The following is a 25,886-nucleotide window of genomic DNA, read 5'->3' as shown; positions in this document are numbered from 1 at the left end:
AAGCAGGTCATGGAGGCCACCATTATCAATGCCAGAAGTGACATTTTACATTAAATAAAAGATGAAAAAGGTCAATCAGCTGTTAAGGGCTTTGGAAATTAAGACAAGTAATTTGTTTGATATAACAGGGAGTGGGCATATAAAGACCTGAGGCAAACTTCTCAGAGTGCTGGTCGGGAATAATAATTTTATAATAAAATTAATAGTATTCCAAAGGTATCGTTCAAACCAATTCTGCAACCATATCAAAAAAAGAGACAGCTGTTACCTAGTTGAGTCATATTAGGTAAGAGCATGGAAACAGAAAACTACTTTTGCTCTGTGCTAGCAGAAAAGCACATATGAAATTGCAGAAATTAAAACATGCACAGATCACATTTGCAGATAATACTACATAAGCAGGAAAATACTGTTACACAGAATGATGGAAGAAAATGCCTAAGTTGTAGGAGAGAAATGAAGAGTTCTTTTTTCACTTTAATAAGTAAAACAGTTTGCTATTTAATAAGCAAGTCAGTATTACATATTTTGAACAGACAAACCAAAATACTGGTTTGCCAGATCTATGAAGTGTTAGCACAGACAATTTTGTCTCTGCAAGTGATGTTACTCAGAATGAAGTGTAGTGGGAAAAAGACTAAAGTGCAAAAGCCCCAGAAAAAAAAAAAAAAAAAAAAAAAAAAAAAAAAAGTCTGTCTTGCTCATCTCTCATTCATTTGTCTCCAGGAAGTAGAAAGTTTAACTTATCTCAAATACAAAAGAAGTACTGTCCAGGCAACAAGTAGTCTGGGCATTCTTCTTCTCTCTTCTGCACATTGGTGGAACTACAATCTTCTGGGATTTGATATTTCATTTACAAGTTGGGCTGAACTCTCATGGAAATCACTGGGACAAGTTCTGTGATTAAACTAATCTATTTTCTACCACTAGTTTCAGACTAGCAAGATTCTATATGGAGACTCTGTACCTTACTGAAATACAAATACCAGCACTTCTGTGCACTTCATTCAAGTTTTATGCTTTTGATTAGCCACATAACATTAATAAGTTGCTTTTCTATATCAAATTGCCTTCATTAGTTCAGCTGCAAATCTGCCCTGACACTCATTAGGAATTCTTTCCTAAATTCCTTACAGAATAGTGTCAAAAGACAGTGCTGATCTCAGTGCACTTCTTTAAACATTACTGTGATTAACAAACTCATTAATAGAACTTTTCTTTAGGATAAAAGAAAGAAGAGGCTTTCTGTTATAAATTCAAATTCCCTTTACTATTACCCAAGCGCATTAGTAAACAATAAGGTGCTTGATAAAGCAGAACTTCTACATCTTCAATATGAAAATCCCATAAAACTGGATCAGGTGTTTTTTTCAGAATTCAGTTTTTCAGTCTTGCTATTCACAGATAAACAAATTGCAGCATTGATAAGCAGAATGTGAACTTGAGAGTGATTGCAGCACTTTCCCGCAAAGCACAAGTTACTAAGGCTTAGGAATCTGAACAGATACCAGCAGTGCAATTCACAGGCATACTTCAACACAGAGAGACACAGGCTGTCACATAAACAATGACGAAATCAAGGCTGTTAGAGATGAAACAATGGTTTTAAGCCTCCAATCAACTGAAAATGCTCTTTTTTTTTCTTCCAAAACACTTCTTCCATAGACGTTTGAATAGCAGACCTTACAACAGATGTATGTAAAGTTTTTCATATCAGAGGCATTGAATTTTTCCCTCAGAAAAGTTACTACATCACAGTGCTGACAGGTTTTGTTCTTTCCCTGAGAAATTAAATAAAAGTATTATATAATCCTATATAATGCTTAAATTAATGATGGTAACTTTTACTTAACATGTCATAGAATACAAAGTTGCCAGAATGTTCAGATACTTGCAGTTATACACTCAAAACTGAACATACAAAACAGACTATTTGACCTACAGAAAGATCAAACTGACCATCCAAATGCAAGATTTTAGTTCTCACTATTCTGCTTTCAAATTGAGAACCATTATTTACCAGTTTTTCTAGAGAGTTGACATCATAAAGAGTTCAGGCCCACACTTATTTATATCCTATGTCAAACAACTGCAAATACTAACTCTAGGTACTACACCTTGAATACATTTAACTATGAAGAGTTTCACATCAATGCAGAAATTATCCCCAAATTTTCCCCTTCCCAACCCAAATTCATCAAGTGGATTGTTATGCAAGCTTTTGTTATGGAGGAGTACGTCTTAATGTGTTGGCAAACCACGGGACTTTGCCTGCAATTCTGAATCGTGAGTTTCAGAAGTTGAGAAAAAAAACCACATTACATCTTCAAGTATTTCTATAGTAGCTTATTTTCTTACCAGAAGGAGCGGGTTCGTTGTTTACCTTAAATGTGGAACAGACTATTTTTCTTCTGCAGCATAACTTTTATTTGTTAGAGTGTTTCTGCTTTCTAGTCTAAATTTATTCATAGGTGCAAACATTCGCTTTGATAAGTTGGCCTATAGAATGTTAACTAGTGTCTCATAATGAGTATTCCATTTGCAGTAAAATGGAAACGTTTGATCAAAATTCAGCTTAGGTTAATGTTCTTGGCAATAACATCTTTTTCCTTGAAGAATCATAAAAAGGGCAAGCAAAAGCTATTCAACCATATAAGGGAAACTTGTAAAACAAAAGGATTATTTCTGGAAACTATTTTGTAGTCTTGGTTCAAACCTAAGTATAATTGCTTCTCAAACTTATCACTTAGCTCCCTTTTAATAAGAAAAAAAAAATCTTTCTTAAAAACTATGTTAGCAACCAAAAACTGGCAACCTAAAGCTCTGACAACGGAGTTAGAAGTACAAATGAACTGAAATAATTTCTCATAATTGTACCAGTAACTATAACAGATTGTATAAAATGACAATTCAGCAACCTATTTCCTAAATGCAGGGGATGTGAGGGGAACAGTTGTATGCATTATCTTCAGCAATCCTCTCATTTTATGCTAGTTTGGGCCAGCAGAACCCAAAAGTTGAATGAGGAAGACTTTACAGAAAAGCATCAGTAGAAACAAGCAAGCAAAAAACCAAGGAAACAAACAAAAAAACACCAAGACTAAGATTTCAGGGAAGTGTTGTTCTACAATTTTAACTAATTCATGTTTCTATTTGGTTTGTGTGTTTTTCACAGGCCTTGTAGGTAATTACTGGCATCTCTTTCCAATCCTATCTCTATGACTTCTGTCAACTTCTGACAGAAGATTTGGAAAACCTGTGGATCTTTTTTCCCTCAATCGAAAGCCCCATCCATCTCATGCAGTTCCCCATCTCAGCCAATGTAAACTCTTATCTCCAGAGCTGTGTAATCCCCTAGGCCATTTGACCATATTTTTATCTGTACCGTGATACCATGATAAGTGATGTTGTACAAATAGCAGACTAGGTAGAAGTCACTGAAGTTTTTTTCAAATCCTGGTACAGCTCATCTTTCCTCAGGGATGTGGTGAACAGCAAGGGCTATATACTATATGTATAATTTGGGGGAGGCCTTCGTGTTTTGTTAAAGCTGTTGCAGTTATTCCAATAATTATCTGAGAGCACTGGATATTGAATCTTTAAAGAGGACAGCAGTTCTCAATAGCAGTTTTTAATTGAAGAGTCAGATATGCATCCGTGTTGACGCTACAGAAGTCCAGTGCAAAGCAAACAACAGTGACAAAAGTAATGGTGGGCCCCCTTTCCAGGACAGGACAGCATAGCTTCTCAGAGAAGAAAATCCACGACAGTGAAATCTTCACTCTGACAGACAACTTAGGTAGTGCTTTAGCTCTCCCACTGAGCCCGTCTGTGGAGGAAATTCACCTTCCTCTCAAAATGTTCCCCCACATTACAGCTTTATGAAGCCTGTATAAGTTCGTAGTCTGTTATGAGAGTTTCAAGAGTTCACTGAAATTCTAAAGCAAAAGGGGAAAAGGAAATAGACAGCTGCATACAAAGTAGGGTTACACATACACAAGCTCCAGAGGATGTCCAGCAGATGATATAGCTCTTACACATGTGTAGTACAGTAAGCTTAAGACACTCCATAAAGAAACTCTAACACAGATATGTCTGCTACACATGAACAAGGGGCAGAAAGACTGATAAGCAATAGATGTTAAGGCTGACTAGTATTCCACTTCTGTAGAGAACCACTAAGCCAGATCACTAGAGCTTGTTAAAAGATCTTACTGATACTGTTAGTACCCAAACACTGTATAAAAATAAATAAAAGATAAAGTAAAATTTTCTTTTTGAGGACTTCTTCCCCAGAAACAGTTAAGTAATGCACCTGCAGTAAAACAACAGGGATGCTGGTGTTCTTGAGTATTCTAGGAACTGATACTTAGAGAACTAGCTTTCTAAATATAAAATAGCTGAAGAAGTAAGGGAGTATAAGAGAAATAGAAGCATTTTGAAGTTAATTTTGTAATTTTACAGTGTAGATTTTAATTCTTCCTGACAGCATCTGTTTTCAAAACAGAGCATGCTTACGAACCACAAGATGGTAGAATCCTTGTTTGTTCCTAGCCTTACCCACAAACTCCCATCTCTTAGGCATTACATTTTACATGTCCATCAAGATATAACTTCAAGTAAAACCCTGTGTTATCTCAAGCAAATTGAATGTTGTTACAAACACATAGTTGCACATCTGTAAGTGTACTTATATATTTCCATAGTTACTCTATTTGTGTGCTGTGCAAACCAGAGACTAACAATAGTATTAAAAGGGAATATTCATTGGATGAGGCAAGTCAACCGCATAAACAAAAACAGCTAAAGAAAATGTTAAAGTTCCTTATTTGGGTTTTTGTTTTAAACTAATTTTATGTTATCCCAAATCTTGATTGAAAATCCCAGTGAAGAAAAAGCAGGAGGGAAGAATGGGGGACACAACTGGTACTCATCGCTATTTTAGATTCAGTTACCCAGGATTTGCAAAATAATGCCCACAGTGTCCAAGTTACCCATTCTGTACATCAAGATGTCTACTGTTTTTTGTGACATTTGGAATAATTATTTACCCAGATAAACCTGACAAATTTCTGCTGTCACTTGAGACAAACCTCAACAGTAAATAAATACATATTGAAAATCTAACGCAGTGAGGGAAAAGTAGCCAAGTAAACGAAAGCAATCAAGCTCATGAGGGGGAAGGGAAGAGAAATAAAAGGGGATTAGGGAGCAGAAGATGTACTTACTGTTTGGTTATCTTCATACAGCTTCAGGTCGTATCCACTCAGCTCCACACAGAAAATTATTGCTGTAACCCCCTCGAAACAGTGGATCCATTTTTTGCGTTCAGATCTCTGTCCACCCACATCCACCATTTTGAAAGTCAGCTCTTTGAACGTGAACTTATTTTCTACAATCCCTGTGGTCATGTCCCGAGAACGCAGAATATCTTCCACGGTAGGGATGTAGTCCAGTGCTGCAATCCTTTCTAGGTCATTTAAGTAGTATGCAGCATTATCCTCCAGGTGGTACTCGTTGGAGCGGCAGAAACACTCCTGCACACCTGGATCTGCCCAGAGCCGTTTCATGACTCCCAGAAGCTCAGGGGTGATCTCGCCTTTGCTCTCAGCTGGACCTGTCAGGGCAAAGAGCTGCACAGCATCATATGCTCTGTCAGGGTTATGAAATTCTATCTTAAGCGTAGCTAGAGCCCGAATGATGCGTGTGAGGGAGTCAATTGCATTATAGATAATCAGAGGTTTGTATTCCTTACAAGCCTCCAAATTAAAGCCACCACTGTGAATGATTTTCATCTGCTTCACAATAGTACTCTTCCCAGAGTTGCTGGTGCCCAGGAGAAGCAGCTTGATCTCTCTTCGTTGGCGCTGGCTTTCAGAGCGCAGGTGGCGGTCAATCCGACGGGACCGCCGCGCTGCCTCTTTCTCCTCAGAGCTTTGCCTACATCCCATGGTATAGCAGGCTGTTACAGAAAGGGAAGGCTGGAGATTGTCTCAGTTCTTTGTGTCTCTAAGAAAGATCTGTGGTGTCTATCAGCTCTCGTGCCAGGCACACCTTGTTCGGGGAAGAAAAATCCAATACCTACTGGTCCAAGAGGCTTGTACCACCTAATTCAGTGCCAGCAGGGGTGCAAACATGTGTAGATAGGCAACCACAGAAAAAGTCTCTTCAGTAAATCTCATGGCACTCCCCTTTACAGTGCATAAACAGTGGCACATTCCTGTTAATGAAGGGACACTTCCCTTTGCCACAGTTTGGCTAGATCCATCAAATATTCTTTTCTGTTCTGCATAATTATTTTGCTGCCTTCTGTCCAAAGGTAGGAGCTGCACTTTCACCTTCGCTGCTCTAGCTCTCGTCTTCTTACTGTATTTTCTAGTTGCTGTGGTGATGCTGCTAGATAATGTTGACACTCTTTTCAGTCGTACTGCATTTGTTGTTCCTCTGCTCTCACTTCTTCAGCTGATTCAACTCAGTTCTGTAAGCCTGTGCTTTCCACCTGCCAAACAACGAGAGAAAGAAGTGAATGAAGTGGGAGACTGCTTCCCTGCTGTAAACTGCTCGCTGTTTTCTCCTCTTCTAGACTTCAAAACCTTTTATTATCTCAACTGTAAAATAGAGATGGAAATACACGTAAAGAAAAACAAAAATTCAAAATCCCAGCAATAATGTAGGGACAGCTGAAACTCGCAGACCTAAGAAAATGTAGTCTCTGAACAACTCTGAACAATAGTAAATCAAGTCTCCTTTTCAGCCTTCTGTGTTTTATTATCTAAACCTACATGAAAACAAACAGCGCTGAGCTGTGTCCCAATTTCTCCCTCAGCAAGAGCTTATGGCAGTGCTTTTCCTGCACGGTCCTGTTCTGACTGGTTTTCCTGAAGCAGAAAAATGAAACAATCACAACTACTTTTCCCAGTCTCTCTATTTATATCAATATCTTGTACTCAGATGTTCTCCTGAGTTTTCTTTCATCTTTTCTGTTTTGTTTGTACTGAACATTTAAGTAACTAAATTAGGAAGCAAAAGGAAGCAATTAAGTTTTCTTCATGATTTTGTGAAAGAGAGAAAGTTACTGATATTTGCAGAATATGGCAACGTATTCCTTCTCCTTGCAAGAATGGAACTGTTAAGCCTCCTACCTGCATAATCAACAGTATATCAAATGACATACAACTGTCACAAACTTTGTAAGCTTTTTTCCCTAGCAAAGCTAACATTGGCTAAGCCACTTCCATTTTTTTCCTGCAAAAATTCTGGGAGAGGCAGGAAAAAATGACCAGAAGGTAAAGATTTCATGAAATAGAAGCACAGGAAATCCTATCCAAAGCAAGGTCTGAAATCTTTGCAGTTACTGTTAGAGCAACTTTCCCAAATTAGGGTTTAAGCTTACTAGTTGGAACTCTGCAGAAGGAACAGCAGGAAGCAGTTACCTCTCACAAAAGGAAACAGCTGATTGGTGACTTGTCTTTTTTTCTAGGAAGGGCTTGCTGCTCTCACTGAGCTCTGAGCACCAGCAGTCACACCTTCCTTATTGTATGCTGGCCCTACCTCACTGTCTGTCTACTTCTGTCTGTAGGGTCTCTTCGGTGAGCTTTTCTTTTTTACTAACTAAACTGCATGCCACTGAGATATTCTTAGAGGTAGGTTTAACAAAATGGTAAAACCTACTAAACAAATACTATTTCCATTGCATTTTAATAAGACTGTCTCTCAAACCCCACTTTAAATGTTATCCTAGAAAGTCATTTGAAGTTCTTCCTGCATGAAGTTACTAGCATTTCTATATAGATGGGATGAAGCAAAAAATGCATACTGAAGAGGATGATTCCACACTAGTAGGAAATGGACAGAATGATCCAGGCCAGGTGCTTCATCTTTAACTTTTATGGGAAAAGAAACTGAGCTACAACTACTTGAAGCTTCTTGCACTTCACTTTTACTTTCTTAAGCATAATGATAAAACCCGTATTGGGCAGGAAACATTCCAACATTCAAAAATAATCATATGTAGATTAAGTATTTGAAATTGGAGCACTGGATTTAACAATATTTTTCCTTTTTGAACATCACTTACATCATGGGATGATTCACTTTTACAGATATACCTTCCCTTGCCATCCTAATCTTAGCATCTGTTTTTTGCAGTTTTCTCCCTGCATAGTTTTCTCTCTGGGGATTTTTCACATAACTTACAGATCTCATCTAGTTTATGATGGGCGGGCAGGTGTGATGGTAGAGTGTCTGTGCCTGCTTTCAGATCTCAGGCCCCACAGTTATGCTTTTCTGGGTTCTAGAGTTCTATAACAGCATCTTGTCATTAGGCAAGTTCTTGCAACATAGTACATCCCTTTTCAGCAGTTTCCAATATATATTTATGAAGATGTCCAAAAATGTGAAGCCTCTACCCAAAAATGACAAACAAAACAATCATTAATGATCCCTTAACATCAGAGGGAAAGGTAGAAAGACTGCAGGTTTACATTTTTTTCCTGAAGTTTCCTGGGACGTTAGCTGTAGACAGTTGAGCTTGCTGTCTACCACTCACTCTTAAATACTTTCACTGATTCTATATTTATCTTTAAATCCCTTCCTATCTCTAACCCTGCTTAAGGCAGATAGGTAGTTCAACCATTGTAGACCTGGATAAAATTCATGACTACCAGGATGAGCCAGCACAGATTGGTACCACGGTATTGAGGAGAGCATTATATCACTGCAAAAGATAAATGGAACTCTGGACACATTCAAGAAAACAGTATGTGAAATATCCTAAGAAGTTCTCCAATGTGCCACTCATTCCTGTGACTCCTTGTGATTTCCAGATCACTATGAATGTACACGCTGCCATAAATGCTTCCAGCATACTTTCTGGGAAAATTGTTGGTAGTTCTGATAGGTTCTCATCAAGATTATACAGAAAAATGGAGATCTATTAGAATTGCCAGCTAGGGATACACAGTAGAAGGACATTTTACGAAGAAATGGTGGAAAACCCAGAGAAACTAATTTGCCATTACACGCAGTCTCTGTACACCTATCAGTATGTAGACTGAGCAGATTGAATCGTACAATCACCAACGCTGGCAAAGACCTTCAGATCATCTAGTCCAAACATCCACCAACCATCAATATTTCCTCACTAAACCACATACCTTAGTACAACATCTAAATGTTTCTTGAACACCTCTGGGGACAGTGAATCAACCACCTCCCTAAGCAGCTCATTCCACAGCTCTGTATTCCAGAGCTTTGCTCTTTGCTCTTTGCTCTTTCAGAGAAGACATTTTTCCTAACATCCAATCTGAACCTTCCCTGCTGCAACTTGGGGCAATTCCCTCTAATCCTATTGTAGTTAAGCAGAAGAACAGGCCAAACCCCCCACCTTGGCACAACCTCCCTTCAGGCAGTTGTAGAGGGCTATAAGGTCTCTTCTGAGCCTTCTCTTCTCCAGACTGAACCATTCCAGTTCCCTCCGTCGCTCCCCATAAGACTTGTGTTTCATACCCCTCACCAGTTTTGCTGCCCTTCTTTGGATGAGCCTCAGGGCCTCAAGGTCTTTCTTATAGCGAAGTGTCCGAAACTGAACACAATACTCAAGGTTTGAGGTTGTTGTGGCCAAAGTGCAGGATCCAGCACATAGTATTGTTGAACTTCAACCCACTGGCCTCAGCCCATCAGAGATCCAGATAAAATATAGTATCTTAAATAAAGTGTCTCACTGCAGAAAATCTGTTGCATATTCATAGGTGTAAACATCCCATTTTTGTCTGTTGTTTGGAAAACATCCAACATACTTCAGCAGTATCTAAATACAAGTTATGCTAGTCAGTACTATTCACCAGCTAAGCTTATTACCCCATCAAAGCTTACCATGTACATTTGATCCAAGTTTTGTGGAAACATAAGAATTTATAGTGAACACAATGCATTCTTTATAAACCAAGTATTCAGGCCCTGCTTGTACAAAGCTAGATTGTCATCTTTAGTTAATAGTATAGAATTTTGCATCAGCTCAGCTATGACCAAGACCACATTAGAGTGGTCTCTAACTATTAGTTATTTTATTTTACCTTTTAACTATGCACATCTTGCTTAGTTCAGGAAGTAGGAAACATAAATCATACAAAGCGTTAATACCTAAGTACTATTGACCCTTGGTAGGTATTTTAAATCATGACCTGTTTCACTGAGTCCAAACAACCTCAAGGTAGTGTGAAATGTCAACACTACCAGTACGTAATACCAAATGGTTCATGAAGAGAGTTAAAAATTCAACAGTTCTGACTTACGTTGATGAAGAGTAGCGTCAGTGGCTGCATATGATCTCCTGTGTTTCACAGTAGTTTAACTAAGACCAGAATCTCCCACCATGGCCATTTCAGAGCTGACCTTTAGACTTCCATAAAGAATGAAATATTACAAGAATAGTACAGCGTGTCTAACAGTGGGTGTGCAGAAAATCCTGGCTGCTGGACAAGGAAGAGAAGAAACAACACACAGCAGCTGCTTTAGGGACATACGAACATCAGACTCATTTAGAAATTTGTAACACAGCAACAAACTAAAAGCAGTACCCAGTCAGTACCAGCATCGGTGGTTTGGACACAGCTCAGGTGATGACAGCAGTGTAGGCTATGGCTTCATTAGAGTTGTTGTTTAGCCTTTATCATCTGTTATCATAGTTCATTTGTGGTCTATTCATGAACTAGGACTCACATACCACTGGAAAAGGAGATTACTGTTTCAGAAATCTTAGAGAGCTTAAGGAGGTGATTATTACTTTGGAAAAAAAAAATAGTAAACACTGTGTTTGATCATTGGCAAATTTGGCAAATTTGGTATTACTTGCCCAACCTAATTGCACACAATACCTTATTAAAACACAGGGAAGTATTGCTAGTTATCATAGCAGAAGAGATCTGGAGGGATTTGAAACAGGATGACAATATAGCCTTGTGAAAAGAAAACCACATGAAAGAGAAAAAGCATGCTTGTATTGAATTGTTCCAGTGACAGATATAACCTAACCTGAGGTCCAAATTAGAATCTCTGTAGCAAAAACCTGAGCACCCAAGCACAGATAATAGTGTCCTCAAAACAAGAAGGGTTTTGTTTCAAAAAGTAATTAAAAAAATCAAAACAATACAGTCTAAGCAACCAGTGAAGAGTCAAAGACTGAAGCTCAAGTCCAAGCAAGAGGCAAGTAGAAGGTGCTCCAGTAAATGGAAGCAATGAAAATGAGATGATTTTTATCTGTGATGATGGTTAAAGTATAGTGAGGGAAAAAGAAAGCTGGCAGAAATTGATTGACTCAGAAGTTGTAAAGGTGGGTCTGCACATAGGGCATTCATTTACACTAGAAAAATGAAAGGAGGACAGCGTAAGTCCATCGTGGAAAAAGACAGATGGGAGATCAGATCTTTTCCTTAATGGTTTTGCTAGGAAAAAAGCCACTGCTAAGCATGAATAAGGGCCAACAGTCAGCAAGGTGGACCTTACCATGAGGGACAGAATAAGGTTTCAGAAGCAAAGAAAGCAAAATGTGGGAAATGATTTCAATTGAAGTGATCAACACTGAATTCATGGAAAGACTGAGTGAAAGCATGGAATGAATAGGCTGGAAACATGACAGTTCAAGCTGGAAACTAAGCAACAGAGAATGAGAAATGTTACACAGTGAAGAAAAAAAAATTAGAAAAACAGACGTACATTGAATGAGTACACTTGAGCAGCAACTTGTCAACATGAGCTGAAGTCAAAAAAGGAATGTAGGAGTTGCATACTGCAGTTAGGAGATAGTAATTCAAAAAGCATAAGAAAAGAACAACATGATGCAGGAAGGCATCAAGGAGCTGATCAAAATGGAAAAAGGTAGAAAAGGAAAGCAGGATTGTGAAAGAATAAAGCTCATGATGATCTAATTCAGGGAAAAATACAAAGAACACCGGACAATCACGCTGAAGATACCATCCTCACAGCAAGTCATAAAAGCGGATAAAAATGCTGTTCCTCACTCAAGAGAAAGGACACAATGGTGTGAATATCAGCATAAGAATCAGTGCTATTATCAGGGATGAATTTGGTGGGTAGTATAGACAGCAATTTCCAGTCTTGCGCCACATAAAAAATTAATCATATGAACTTTATCAAAAGGGAATTGTGAAATTCTTAGGATCCATCTTCGAAATTCAAATTAAACATGATATTATCCTCAGAAGGGGAGATGAAGAGTGGAAGAAGTATTAGACCACAACCCAGGACAACAACAAACACACACACGAGGCTGAACAGAATCCAGTGTTCTATAAAACGTGACTCATGGGAGAAGACTTGCATGCTACCAGGCACAGATTACAGCTGCAGCCCACGCATGGTCTCATTCTGCTTCTCTTTTGAAATTTAGAAGCTTTGACAGCCTTACAATTCTGCTGCATACAAGAACTTCAGCAGGTACACCTCGGACAGCTGAGCCCTTACCGCAGTTACTCTCCCTCTAATCCAGAGGAGACTTCTAAAAAAAAAAATCACACAAGGTGAAGGAAGTTGTCCATGTTCTATGTCTGACGTGAAAGTGCTTTAGGCTGTATCCCAAAAGCAGATGTACTTCCACACAAAACAATTCTGCAGCCAGAAGTGTTCAGCATGTAAGTACAGCACTGCACAATGACCAACTCCTGGTTTAAAAATCTAAGCTGGTAGTTTTTGTACATTTTGCCTTGCCATCTAGATGTATATTAACTTCAGAACATTTTACACATGAGGCATATGAGGTACTACTGATGAGTTTAGCCTTGGATGACAAAGGACAACAAGCACTCTTCTGGCTTAAGTTCAGTGCAAGTATCTATAGTTACACTCTTGGCACATTTTTCACTGTTCATCCCCATGAGAGACAACGTTTCTTAGATAATGTTAGGTTTTTTCTTAATCAACCTCAGTTTTTCTACTGAGATCAAGAATATTTTTAGTTGGCACTAAACATGATTGCAATATGAGTAAAGGAACTCTAGGCAGTTATGCTGAAATAGCAACCTATGTTAAGTAACACTTTGGAATGAGAACATCTAGATTTTTCTCAGCAGAATAAATACCACTGTCAATGCTAAAGGGAAAAACAGTAATAAAGAACCCCCAAACCCTATGAAGTGCTATGGTTATCATCTACCTACTCTTAAAGGAAAGCTTTTAGTTTACTTCAGTGGGCATTGATACAAGCCTTTCAACAGGTGAAAATAAACGTAATGCTCTGTATTTTAAAATATTGCTGGCAGGATGCTTAACGATTAGCGATGCACAGAGTTTTACTGATGAAAAAATAGTATTTAGTAATGATTCATACTGCTCTTGTGAATCAATATCCACACCCTAATAACTTTCGTAGGAATACAATTTGGAGCGGCTGAGGAAGCTGGGATTGTTCAGTCTGGAGAAGAGGAGGCTCAGGGGAGACCTCATAGCACTCTACAACTTCCTGAAGGGAGGTTGTGGTGCAAAAGGGTCTGGCCTCTTCTCCCAGGCAAATAGTAGGACCCGAGGAAACAGCCAGAAGTTGTACCAGAGGAGGTTTAGGTTGGATATTAGGAGAAACTTTTTCTCTCAAAGGGTGGTCAGGCACTGGAATGGCTGCCCAGGGAAGTGGTGGAGTCACCGTCCCTGGTGGTGTTCAAGAGGCGCCTGGATGAGGAGCTACGAGAGATGGTTTAGTGCTTGTGGCACTGATAGGAATGGGAGGGGGGTTGGACTGGATGATCTTGCAGCTCATTTCCAACCTTGTGATTCTGTGATTCTGTAATAGATACAAATAGTAAATTCTGTGAAACTTTCAGATTCGGGTTTCTATACGATCTCATAATTTACTGTGTTATTTGGAGATACAGAAGAAATATCAGTATTACTGTGATTTAACATTAACTTCCATCTGTACGCACATGTTCCAAGCCTGACTTCTGTTGGTATTTACAATGTGTTTGTTCAGGCTCAATCTTACGCAAGCACGAGAAAAATCTGACCACAGAGATTTTTAATCACACTATGACAAAAACAAGATGTTTCCATACATTTGTAGGGCTATGCACATTTTGTCACTATCCTATGAATCACTTTCACATCATTCCATAAATATGTTTTTTGTCTATAATAAAAATATGAGAGTAGGTATTGTCTATTGATTAATTTTCAGTATTTTAAAATTCAACAGATAAATAAGTCTGGGCACATTTTCAGCAGATTCCTTCCCACCTAATGATAGGTATTATTTTTTTATTCCCTATACTCCTGCTAACTCCCTACCCATACAACCACAGTTTCAGTGTTTTTACTAAAACCTGTGACAACATCTTCAGTAGTCCATTAAACCCTGTCTGCAAATAATCGCATTCTGGTTGTACAAGTTGTCCTATGCTGAAGCCAGAAAAGTTTCTTTTTTGTATCACAGCTCTACCAACATTATCTCCTTCTTTAGCAAGGTACTCAATTACAGTTCTCTCGCCATTCTGTGATCCTTATTTCATTCACTTTGCTTAGATAAGCTCTTGAATCAAGTACTAAGAACTGATCCACTGCAACATTTAACAGTAAGAAAGAGTAATTTGCAGGTACTTTTTCTGCGTGAAGCAGTCCTAAGAGCTTAAATGAGAGTTTCACATAGCAGACAAAGTTACTAAGCACCCGCAGCACAAGTCTTAACAGCAACATTTCAAACGTCTGCTCTTTTGTTCTCTTTACTCTTTACTCTCAGTGACATTTCTTTTTGACTCAAATAGCTGTGGTACTACCTAAAATTATCTAAAAGCTGAAAGGTGCTAATCTAGCTGTTAGTTTATTCATTATTCAGCAATAAATCCTTAGTTATTCAATTCTCATTTCTAGTATTAGCAAAAAAAGCCAAAACCTGCTTGTGGTATCACTGTATCACAGTACTAAAATAGCACGTAAAGCTAAAATTTTACCACTAGATTCCTAGCAATTCTAGTTGGCGTTCCACATTTTACACCTATGTGATAGGCAAGAAAAAAAAAAGCTGAGAAGTTATTTCTTTTTTTCTCAATATCCACTGTTGTAAAAACAATTAAGGGAAATATATTTTGGGTAAGAAATAATATACATGCTGGCAGTTGTTCAGAATGCATCCATACCTCAACACGAAGGTCATACACAACTTTCTCAGTGAGGCATAGCAGGTCAAAACAGTGCGAAAGCTACTGCAGCTGGATGTGTTCCAGCTTCCAAATTCACTCTAACCCACAAAGCAAGTTTACCAACTGTGGGGCAATACTCACAATACATAACGGAATGACAGCTTGTCTTCAAAACTATGTCAAGTATATGACAGCTTCTGAAACTGCTCAGATTACTCAGCGGAAGTGGGGTGGGGAGTTTTTATGTGTTTTCAGCTGTCCATTTCTAGATACCTTGAGTTACATATCATACCAGTTCTAGCCTGATAACACCTTGCAGCCTTTCAGGATCATTGTGCTTAGAAGTGTAGATTTTGGTATGCCATGGTACATTTAGAGCATACCTCAAGACTTTTAAATTGAGATATCACAGCCAGTATTGTAACGAGGAAAAGACAATGAATACTGCCTCTTAGTGCCTTTTACAACTCTCAGAAATTTTGTGCTTTTTTCCCTCTTCTGATACTGAAAAATTTCTCACTTAGAAATTTCTACTTAGAAGAACAACTCATTATGCAGTATCTACCCCAAAAGTTACAAACATCCCAAAAACCAAGAAAAATAAGATTTTTAACTCTACAAAAATGCCAAGTCACCTTTCCACCTCAACTAAAAGGAGACAAAAGAAATTACTGACCCCTTCACCCATCTGAAAGCAATTTGAGTTTTGTTTCAAGTTCTACCAGCTGGCAGCAATCCCATTAAGAGGCAGTGCTGCTGAAATCCACGTGCACTAGCAGTCACATCTCTAACTATCTTTTGCACAACATAGTTTAGAAGGAAAATTGGAAGCAACTCCTGTTATCCCCTTTGTCTTCTGAGGGTTCCATGTGTTAGGAAAATATCCACTACAAGTTTTAAGCAGTTTTCTTATTTTAGAGACATGGGAATAACACAGAAGTAGCAGAATAAGAAAACGGAATGTCAATGCAACATTGATTTTGTCTCACTGACTCTTTGGAGACAATTTTTGTCAGTCCTTAAGAAGGAGATAAAATTTTAGATTCTGTTACTCGTATCCATCACTAAGTAGTGTAAATGACTGCTCTTCATAACAATAACATTAACTGCCCCTTTTCATCTTTTGTACTGTTTGCAAAAGAGAGCTTCTCCATCAAGGTGAAATATAATTTTCTGAAATCTTTAATCTAGGCCTTGTGCTGTTTGTATTCTGTTGATCTCCACCTGTCTCTGACCAATCCTAATACAAGCTGGATAAATTATTTGTGGAGAAAAATAGGATTTCACAGGGATTTTATAACAAGATAAGTCTGAAATACCCTTTTAAATTACATTTTTAAAAATATGGAATCTACAGTTGATGATTCTGACTAAACAGATGCAGTTATCAAGTAAATGATGAGATTGATATGCTCTTAATATAACTTCATCAAATGTGTAAATCTTTTTCACATCCTATGTGAAGACAGATAATAACCAGTGTGTCTAAAAAAAACTGCATTTGCACTTCATCTCTTATTGCTGAATATGAACAGCTACAGACTGACAGGATTCCATCTGGCCTCCGTTACAAAAATGTTTATTTAACACTCCTTCACAAGCACTTCATTATTTTCTTGAATCGACTTATGTAAGATTTTGATGAGTTCTGTGAATAATTCTTGACTGATAAATCTTAATTCTCGACTGAGAACATTAAGTATCTGGAATCCAAAAGTACCGTTATGTAGATAACCTTTGCTTAATCGTGGACTATGTATATTTGGAAACAAACAACACCAGAATGAGATGCTGTCCAAATACACCAAAATACTGTGCTTGATCAAGACAATAACACATGCAGAATTCTCTCAGAAAATATTTTCTTGTGTCATCATAAAGTAGGTGAACTTCTGGGACCATACACCTTTTATATATAATTTACTCTGACACAGGCAAAGCAAGTTGGAGTTTTATTTAAAAAATTACTTTTCAAAATAATTGAGATGTTTGCCCAGTGTTATTCAATATTGTTTTGCTGACTGTGCAAGGCAGGGCAGTTTAAATGGCACTTTTATTAGTTTTGATCAGAAGACAACAATATTCAACAATAATTTGACAGCAAGAGGAGAATGTCTCCGTTGTCTTCTTTGATCCAAAGTTTTTTTCAGTGAGGGCTGAAAAGTGACACCATCAGCAGAAGTTCTTACGTTCACTCAGATTTTTAATCAAATTTAGCCCTTCTTGATTCTGGCAACCAAACTTAAAATTTGCCTCCAGTAAGCTTTTTCAGAATACAACAGGGACACATCTCTAGCATAACATAAATTCTTTAGTTCAGACTTACTGCTGAATATGGAATGGGAACTACACTCAGCGATCTGTACTTTCCCACTAGTGAAAAGGAACTACAATTGTTGCCTTTTCAGTTGGTCACTGCCCTGATTAGATGATTTTTTTTAAATACAGGTATTTTCTGGAGCAAGGTTTTTTCCCCGCATTTCAGAGGTAGCAGATGATCCTGAGTAATTGTTCATTGCTTGTCCATCTTTTAAGTGCTTTTTTGTAGGTTACTATAAACTTCCATTCAGTCAGCCTTTTCCATTTAATTCTTATGAAAGACTGGAGGAAAAGTATAGAAGTAATTTGGACTGTAGAATCATGAGAGAGTACCTTACTCTCTGGGTATTCATTGAACGTCACTTGGGTGAAATTCTCCCAAAATAAAATACCATTACTAGTAGAATGATTCAGAGAGCTTGTTAAGAAGGAAGATGACTGTTCTGCTCACTGAGAACTTCACCTTTGTTTGTTAATTAAGTTCACTGCACACTTGAAGAATTCCATGTGACTGAGCATCCAACTTCGAAGTGTTCAGTATTTTAGTTACAGTAGGAGTTACCCATTTCTTTTAGATCAATTCCTACAAAAATTATCCTGCCTAAATGATTTCCAGATTAGGATATTGCAGCATTTTTAATTCAGCATTCATTGTTTGCCAGTGTCAGAAGGAAGACAGAAATAAAAAGTAATATTAATTGGCCAAAAATACAGAGAATTTCATGTAGTTCTACTGCACCATGCTTAGTTTAAAATCTGATTTGGGGAAATGTTTTTTCATGATCCAGCCTTCACTTTAGAGCTGTCTGAACCTCAGCCTGAATGTTGAGTTTCCAGGTATGATCCCAAGAGTCCACAACAGCAGTGGCTCTTCCTGGTATCCTTGGCTGCAGAAGGGAGAAAAAGCACAGTTGCTAAACAAACAACACAATGTGGAGAGAGGCTTCTCTTGTCACAGACCAGGGGAATATTCTCTATAAGCACTGAATTTAAGTTTATAACTCACTTGCACTGGCTGAGAACACAACTATAACAGAATCAATAGTGAAATGATTTGCCTTGGTGGTAGGTTATTAGTTCACCAGTGTTTTGACTTTTACTTCATTGAACTGTTTGGCACGGCAGCATACAATTAGTCCTCTCTGGGAAAATACAGAATTGTAATCTGCAGTGTTAAACGACATAGATTCCTTCCTCTTGTTGATTTTGATACCTGATATTTTCATTTTTTTCAGACCACTGTATATTTAATTGACCTGTGGAAGTAAAGAATACTGTTCTGATACAGGAACTGTGCATGTCAGCCTACAGTCTGACCACATTTGAAACAACAAACAATCTCCTGAATTAATAAGTTGTTGAAATTACTGCCCTGTTGATGTTCCTATAACTTGAGAAAATTAAAGAAAGGCTTCAGTATTCTATTTCTCCTTTTGAACACCTATGCAAAAAACCCCAAAACTTTACACACCTGTGTAATCACAGTCATGAGGCAAAGTTCAGATCTGCTTTTCGGAATGCTCACAGCAAGAAACACAATCAGAGGACTTAGGCACATCTAGGCAGGGAACGGAAATAATGTGATAATAGAACAATTGCTCAAACTTGAAATAGGCTAACCTTAGAATTTTAAATACCATCATAAATGTCACTGAATTACGAATTAAGGTAAGTTTATCTGTTCATGAACATAAATGGATTGAAAAGGAGGTAAAAACATGTCTCTGAAATTACTGATTAAGGAGAGATTCTACCATTATTGAGCATTACAAAATGAAAGCACAATGCCTTCCTACCAATTATAAAAGTATGAAAGTATCTGCCAGGTGCAAAATGGTTTCTATTTTAGCATGCTGACTACCAACTTTAAAAGGCCAGGTACTGAAAGGCATCCTGAGAGAAAAATCTGCCTACCAAGAACCAGTTGGAACAAATGTGGAGGGGCTCACTGGCAGTTCACTGGCAATCAACTCACTGGCAGTACAGAGAAATGCTCTATTGCAACAGTGTTTAGAATGGATTTCATTCATATCATAAGCATTATTTTACTAACGTATTCTAATGCTTTAAATTACATTTACAATATATGAAAAAATTGTAAGTATTGGTTTGAATCTTCTGCCATTACATAAATATCAGGGACAGTTAACAGCCACTACAGTTTCTTTCCTCTTAAGACATCCATACAGAATATATTTTGCATATCTGTATAAACTGATAATGTATCTCCACATCCAAATGAAATAACAATTTGTTAATACATTCTAAATACTCAGACATTATGGCATGGATTGGTAGATATCTGGAGAACAAACTTTTCATTTAAATAAAACACAAGACGTTAACATGAATTGTATTATTTTAAGCCAGACAGTCTCCTTGATAACACTTTTTATTCATTTGAATCATATATATATTTATGTTTTAAAGGAAGATGTTTAATAACCAGGTACTTACCCTCTCCAAACAGCAAGCCCTCTCAGAGATAAACATCCAGCTGTGTTTTTGTTACCACGCCATGACACTTCCATCAGAATTGATTACAGTTCAGTTTCATTGTGTTTTTTCTTTCCACGACACAACTGTGTCAACTGTGTTTGTGTGTCAACACTTGATATGCTGTCTGTGTTTGTGTCAGTGCATTTTGGGAAGATAAAGGTAGTCATTCTAAATTGCCTCAATAAGGTTTGAAAATACAGAAAACAGGCATGCAGAACGAGAGTTGAAACACACTGGGGATACATGCTGTAAGTACTGTCTGGATAAAAGACCTGGGTTACTTGTACTGTTTTAGTGGAGCACTTCATCCACAATAGAATAGCACTGTAAAGATACAGGTAGAGGACAAGCAGAGTGTGCTGGCCTACTCACTATCAAAGAAAACAAGCTTGTTAAGTAGGAGAAGTAAAATATGGTGAAATATCATGAAAATTACCTAGAAATTGGTTAAATTATACTATTTTTATCCTTTATATTTTACAGTATACGGTAAGAATAGGGCTCATCTGTACAGATTTAGCATGTGTATGTAGTTGGCTACCCCTGAGCTCGTCACTCTGTGCTTCCTTTGTAGTCAATAGGGACAATTGTCATGTCCAGAGGACAGTTAATCTCAGTCTAAAATAGTGGTCAAAAAGCAGTTTGATTAACTGCACTGGAGGAATCCATTTTTCTCTCCATCAGCTATAAGGGAAACCTAACCAACTACCTCATACGTACATGACCTACTATAAGCATCTAAAAGTGATGAGAGTAATCCCTCCACCTGCCAAGTCCAGGGAATTACTGTTGCGTAAATTGACTGTAAAAATATCGGATTAACAAGATGTAATTCCTAAAAAATGATTATTTACTTTCTGTGTTTTATCATTCTTTTTTTACATCTGGTAACTTTACATGTATGCTAATCTCATTCCATTTTGAATGGGCATATAATGACAAGTTTTATTTGTCCCCACACTGCATGGACAACCTTCTGAACTGTGTACACTTACTGGTTCCCAAGTGTGCAAACTACGCAGAGAAAAATTGTCATAATTTTCCTATGGGCACAAGAATATAATGGCAAAATGATGAATATTTAGAATTTAAATTCAGCTTTTCATATTTGCCTCTTTATGTCCTTCTATTGGCCAACATGATCACTGGTGAGTTCACAGGCTATTTCTGTAGCACAGAATTGCCTGGAAATGTTCTCATACTTGTTTTTTGATATGATGACTTAGCAATCTAGACCAGAAACAGCCCTCTGGTGTACGGGGCTTAGAGATAAAACAAGGGCAGAGGAAAATAGAATTTGTTGAATAAAACCATTACATATCCAATGCTAAATAAAATAATGGGACTCTGGGAGAGTTTCTGCTGAACTCTGGATAATACTTTGAGCAGCAGAAGTTAAAAAAGAAAACAACAACAACAAAGAAAGCTGCAGCCTTCTGAAATTTTGCCATGTGTTTTGTCAGTTATGGTTTTAAATTCATGTAATAGTAACAAATGTTGGGAGACTTTGCTAGAAATGATGGCCCAACAATAAGCTGTTTCTTCCATCTTACTTCACCAGTACTCTTCAGTGTTAGTGAAGAGCAACAGTTGAGAAAGAAGCATATTTTTCTCTGCAGTTCTCATTTCAAAGGTTAAATCACGTTCTTGATTACAAGGGCATAATGCTACGATAACTTAAATTGCTAATTTATGGCAACTCCTGATTTAATTGCAGAATAAACCCTTCTGCATCATATTCTTTGTATACTATGTATCTGAAATTGCAAGAGGACTTTCAGAATAGAATCAACTGTAGTTGGTATGGGTCAGACTAGTTATTTCCAGTTACTATTCTTTCATCAATATGGCAAATGAAAATTGGGCTTCTTAAATACTGATTCTGGAAAGCTTAATAAAAATATTAACTTTTAATATAATAAAAATTATAGGTCAAATTCTCCTCTTAAGTAGGCTGGAGTGAATCTATTGTAACTATTAACAAATGTGATTTTATTTTGGATATGTTGGGAATTACAAGGAACAAAATTTAACCTTTTTAAAAATAAAAATAAAACCAATAATAGTATTTCTAAATATGCCAATATTTTTATTTTGGAGGACTTTGGTTTAAAAATTATCATAGATAAATTAGTTAATTATTTCCCATAGTAAGGTGTTATGACTGAAGGTGAATAACCTCAGCCAGTATGTTAGCAATAACCCTAAATTTTCTCAGTGAGATTAATATTGTAGAATCATAGATTCACTAAGGTTGGAAAAGATCTCTAAGATCATCTAGTCCAACCATCCACCTACCACCAATACTTCCACTAAACCACATCTCTAAGTACTACATCTGCCCTTTCCTTAAATATCTGCAGGGTGGTGACTCCACCACTTCCCTGGGCAGCTTGTTCCAGTGCCTGACCACTCTTTCAGAGAAGAAATTCTTCCTAATATGCAACCTGAACCTCCCCTGGTGCAACTTGAGGCCATTGTCCCTTGTCCTGTCACTGCTACATGGAAAAAGAGACCAACCCCCACCTCAGCACAACCTCCTTTCAGGCAGTTGTAGAGAGCTGTAAGGTCTCTTCTGAGCCTTCTCTTCCCAGACTGAACCATTCCAGTTCACACTCCACGTCAGATTTGTGCTCCGGTCCCTTCACCAGTTTTGTTGCCCTTCTCTGGATGCACTTCAGTCTCAATGTCTTTCCTGTAGTTGAGAGGCCCAAAACCAAACACAGTGCACAAAGTGTGGCCTCGCCAGAGCTGAGTACAGGGAACGATCACCACCCTGCTGCTGCTGGCAACACTATTTCTGATACAAGCCAGGATGCCATGGGCATTCTTGGCCACCTGGGCACAGTGCTGGTTCACGTTCAGCCAAACATCAACCAAATCCCCATATCCATTTCCTATACACAGCTTTCCAGACACTTTGCCCCAAGCCTGTGGCATTGCATGGCATCGTTGTGGCCAAAGTGCAGGACCCGGCACTTAGCCTTGTTGAACTCAGCCTGCAGATCCAATCTTTCCAGGCCCCTCTGTAGGACCTTCCTACCCTCAGGCAGATCAACACTTCCCCCCAGTTTGGTGCTGTCCACAGACCTACTGAGTGTACACTCAATTCCCTCATCCAAATCATCAATAAAGATATTTAAACAGGATAAGCCCCAATACCTGCCCCTAGGGAACACCACTTGTGACTCGTGCTTAAATCATTAATACTTTGATAAACGGATCATTCACAAGTTAGAGCTTGTGACTCCAGGAAAGTCTTAGTGAATTTGTCATTGAGACTGTGACCTCACTGAAATCTGCTTTAAAACTGTTCAACACTGTTGATCCTAGAGGGAGAATCTGATCAGTGAAACGCTGCGTGCTCATACTGAGCCTGGACTGTCCCACTGACAGCAGGGACAAAACTTCCAGCGAGCCCCATGGAAGCAGGACCAAATCTTTACACAGAGCTAGTTAGATTCAACTCTCATTTTCAATTGCATAAATCTGGAGAATATCTTCTGAAATAAGTGCAATTATGGTGATTTAGCCCAAAAGAATCGAGAGTGATTTTCTTTAATTAGGTGGCGGGGGGGGAGGCGAAAGATATAATTCCTTTATGTTACCTCATTGCTACGTATCAACCAAGGCTCTATCTGCTGTCAAAATCATTATCTGCTTAAGTTGGAGAGGAAGAGCTGACTTCGCCATTTAAGGATTTAAGCTTTTATTGTCCACTGAATTTTCTGTTATCCTTATCCCTCTGCTTATCCCCTTCCCCACATCTCAGCAGGTAGATTCCCTTAAGAAGGCACACATTTCTTTTTTCTGCTTCACTCTAGATTTCTTAATATCTAATGTACCTTTTCCATTAATGTGTAATCCAGACTGAGACAACGAGAACACTTTCACTTCACTCCAGAGCTATTTTTCTAGTTATTTTTAGAATAAAATTATTAATGTAGTTAAATCCAAGCCCAAGGCCTGTAGCTGAAACACCAAGACTCACTGAAAGCCTGATACATCTGATTGCAAGGCAGTAGTGCCTCCCAAAGAGCCAGCTCTGTCACCAGCAGGCAGTGAAGTTACGAGAACATAATCCTCAGACGAGGTGGCACATTCTTCATGCAGCAGAATTTATTCACCTCCATAAGGCCCAGTGCCAGAATGAAATCTGCAGCCTCACATGGAGTCAATCTGCCTTTCTGAGGGCACGCATATGCACACAGTAGTGTGGTTCTTTGAAAACGCAAGTCTGTGCTTTAGTGGTAGAAGGAAGGAGATTTTGTCCTAAATACCCCATATGACTGAGATGTTTTCTCTTTATTTCACTTGTCACTGGTTTCCTGAAGACTTGAATTTCACTCTTCTGTACATGTAGGCCTGCGCTGGAACGGTGTCCTCTATCCAAGGACAGGGATCTGTGCTTTTGGGTAAGAGCTTCCAGCCTAATGATTTGATGGAGACAACTAAGTTAAAGGCAAACACCTCTTTGTTCTGCAGAGCTGTATCCCTGCACCTGTGTCTCTTCAGGTGGCAAATTTGTGCCTTGCTGTAGAAAAGCCACACTTTTATCTGTACTGGCACTTAAGCCATCAGCTTGGATTACAAATTCTCCATCCATCAAGTCAGAAACAGTTTTCCCCGCGGAAGCACAGAGTACACCCTTATTCTGACTCCATGATCCACAAGTAGGCATCCACAGCATCACGGTTCTGCCTCACCTGCTGTGTAACCCCTGCAGAAGACCTTCCAGTGGCCACTTCACGGGTGTGACCCACAATGGCACAAAACACAGAGCCAGAATAAAAGCCAATCGGAGTCACGTTAGTACCAGTAAATGGATGTAAAGGGAGCTGGATGGAAAAGCAATGAGGCTGTCTCAAATCTCGCCCAGGAAAACGCTGCTGAGATAGGTCAGCAGCCTCCCGAGCAAATGCTGCAACAACACATTAAGCAGCTCCTTCAGGGAAACAGCCAAAAAAACCTCAGCTCAGTGCTACTGCCAGAAATTAAAGACACTTGTCTGTAGATCTGTAGGCTAACCGAAGCTTTGGGTGCGCACAGAGGAATCTGTCACTCGAAATGCAGATGCGAACAGACCATGGAACTTGTGGCTCAGCACCGCAGCCGTGCACAGGTGCAGACTGATGCCGTAACACTTCCCGATCCCTCACACGCACGAACGAAGCAGAGCACCCTCGGAACAAGCAGCCGCGGCTGCAGGACTCAGCAGCCGGAGGTCGCACCCGGAGAGCTGCACAGCCCCGGGAGCAGAGCCGTGCCTGAGGGTTCTCCCCCAAAGGTACAACCGAATGGGATCGGCAGCACGGCGCGGCGGCTCGGGGCAGCTCGGACACTGGTTTTGGGGTCCGGGCTAGGAAGGGCGATGCCTGAGCTTAATGAAAACGGCTGGAGCTGAAGCAGAGCCGACAGGAGGCCGGCATCTCTGGAGAAGGTCATTTTAGCCGTGGCGGCAGCCGCCCTACCCTTACGATTTTTCTTCTGCAACCAGAAAAATATTCCTACCTCACGGTGACGACCATCCCTTCCATCACCGAGCAACACCACCGCCGCTCGTTTCAAGATGACATCTATTCCTTCCCCCCGCAGAAGCCCCTTTTCATTCTGGAAACGCACGAGAGGAAAACGCTCCTCGCGGAGCCGACGGAGGGAGGAGGAGGAAAGCAGAAGACAGCACGCACTCACCTCGGCGCCGGGCCGGCAGTCCCCGCCGCCTCAGTCCATCGCTGCAGCCCCGCGCTCCTCCCGCGGCCCTCTCGCAGCGGCCCCGCCGCCCAGCAGCAGGCGGACGCTGCCCTCCCGCCGCTACCGGCACGCAGCCCCGCGCTCCGCCCGATGCCGCAGTACCGACGCCCGCCGGCGGCCCGCGGAGGCAGCGGCGCGGGGCGGTCCCGCCGGGAGCCGGGCGGGGGGCGCGGGCCC

At 39.3% G+C, this 25,886-nt stretch overlaps 2 protein-coding genes across 2 annotated transcripts in view; one reads left to right on the top strand and one right to left on the bottom strand.

The window, feature by feature from the left end:
• GNAZ (G protein subunit alpha z) overlaps positions 1 to 25,700 on the bottom strand; it is a 46,686-nt gene extending 20,986 nt beyond the window's left edge. Inside the window, exons 1-2 of the mRNA XM_042829249.1 lie at positions 25,650 to 25,700; positions 5,229 to 6,499 (exon numbers count right to left, since the gene is read on the bottom strand). Of these exons, the coding sequence (XP_042685183.1) occupies positions 5,229 to 5,951 (723 nt within the window). The 5' untranslated portion in view covers positions 5,952 to 6,499; positions 25,650 to 25,700. The remainder of the gene's footprint in view (positions 1 to 5,228; positions 6,500 to 25,649) is intronic.
• Positions 1 to 25,886, top strand: part of RSPH14 (radial spoke head 14 homolog) — a 69,596-nt gene that overhangs the window by 28,514 nt on the left and 15,196 nt on the right. The window lies entirely within an intron of this gene.

This window comes from Centrocercus urophasianus, unplaced genomic scaffold (genome assembly GCF_019232065.1).
Source record: "Centrocercus urophasianus isolate 14NV4802_14NV808 unplaced genomic scaffold, USGS_Curo_1.0 seq_30, whole genome shotgun sequence".
Lineage (NCBI taxonomy): Eukaryota > Metazoa > Chordata > Aves > Galliformes > Phasianidae > Centrocercus > Centrocercus urophasianus.
The sequence above is the reverse complement of the archived record's forward strand: the minus strand, read 5'-3'. Positions and strand labels throughout refer to the sequence as shown.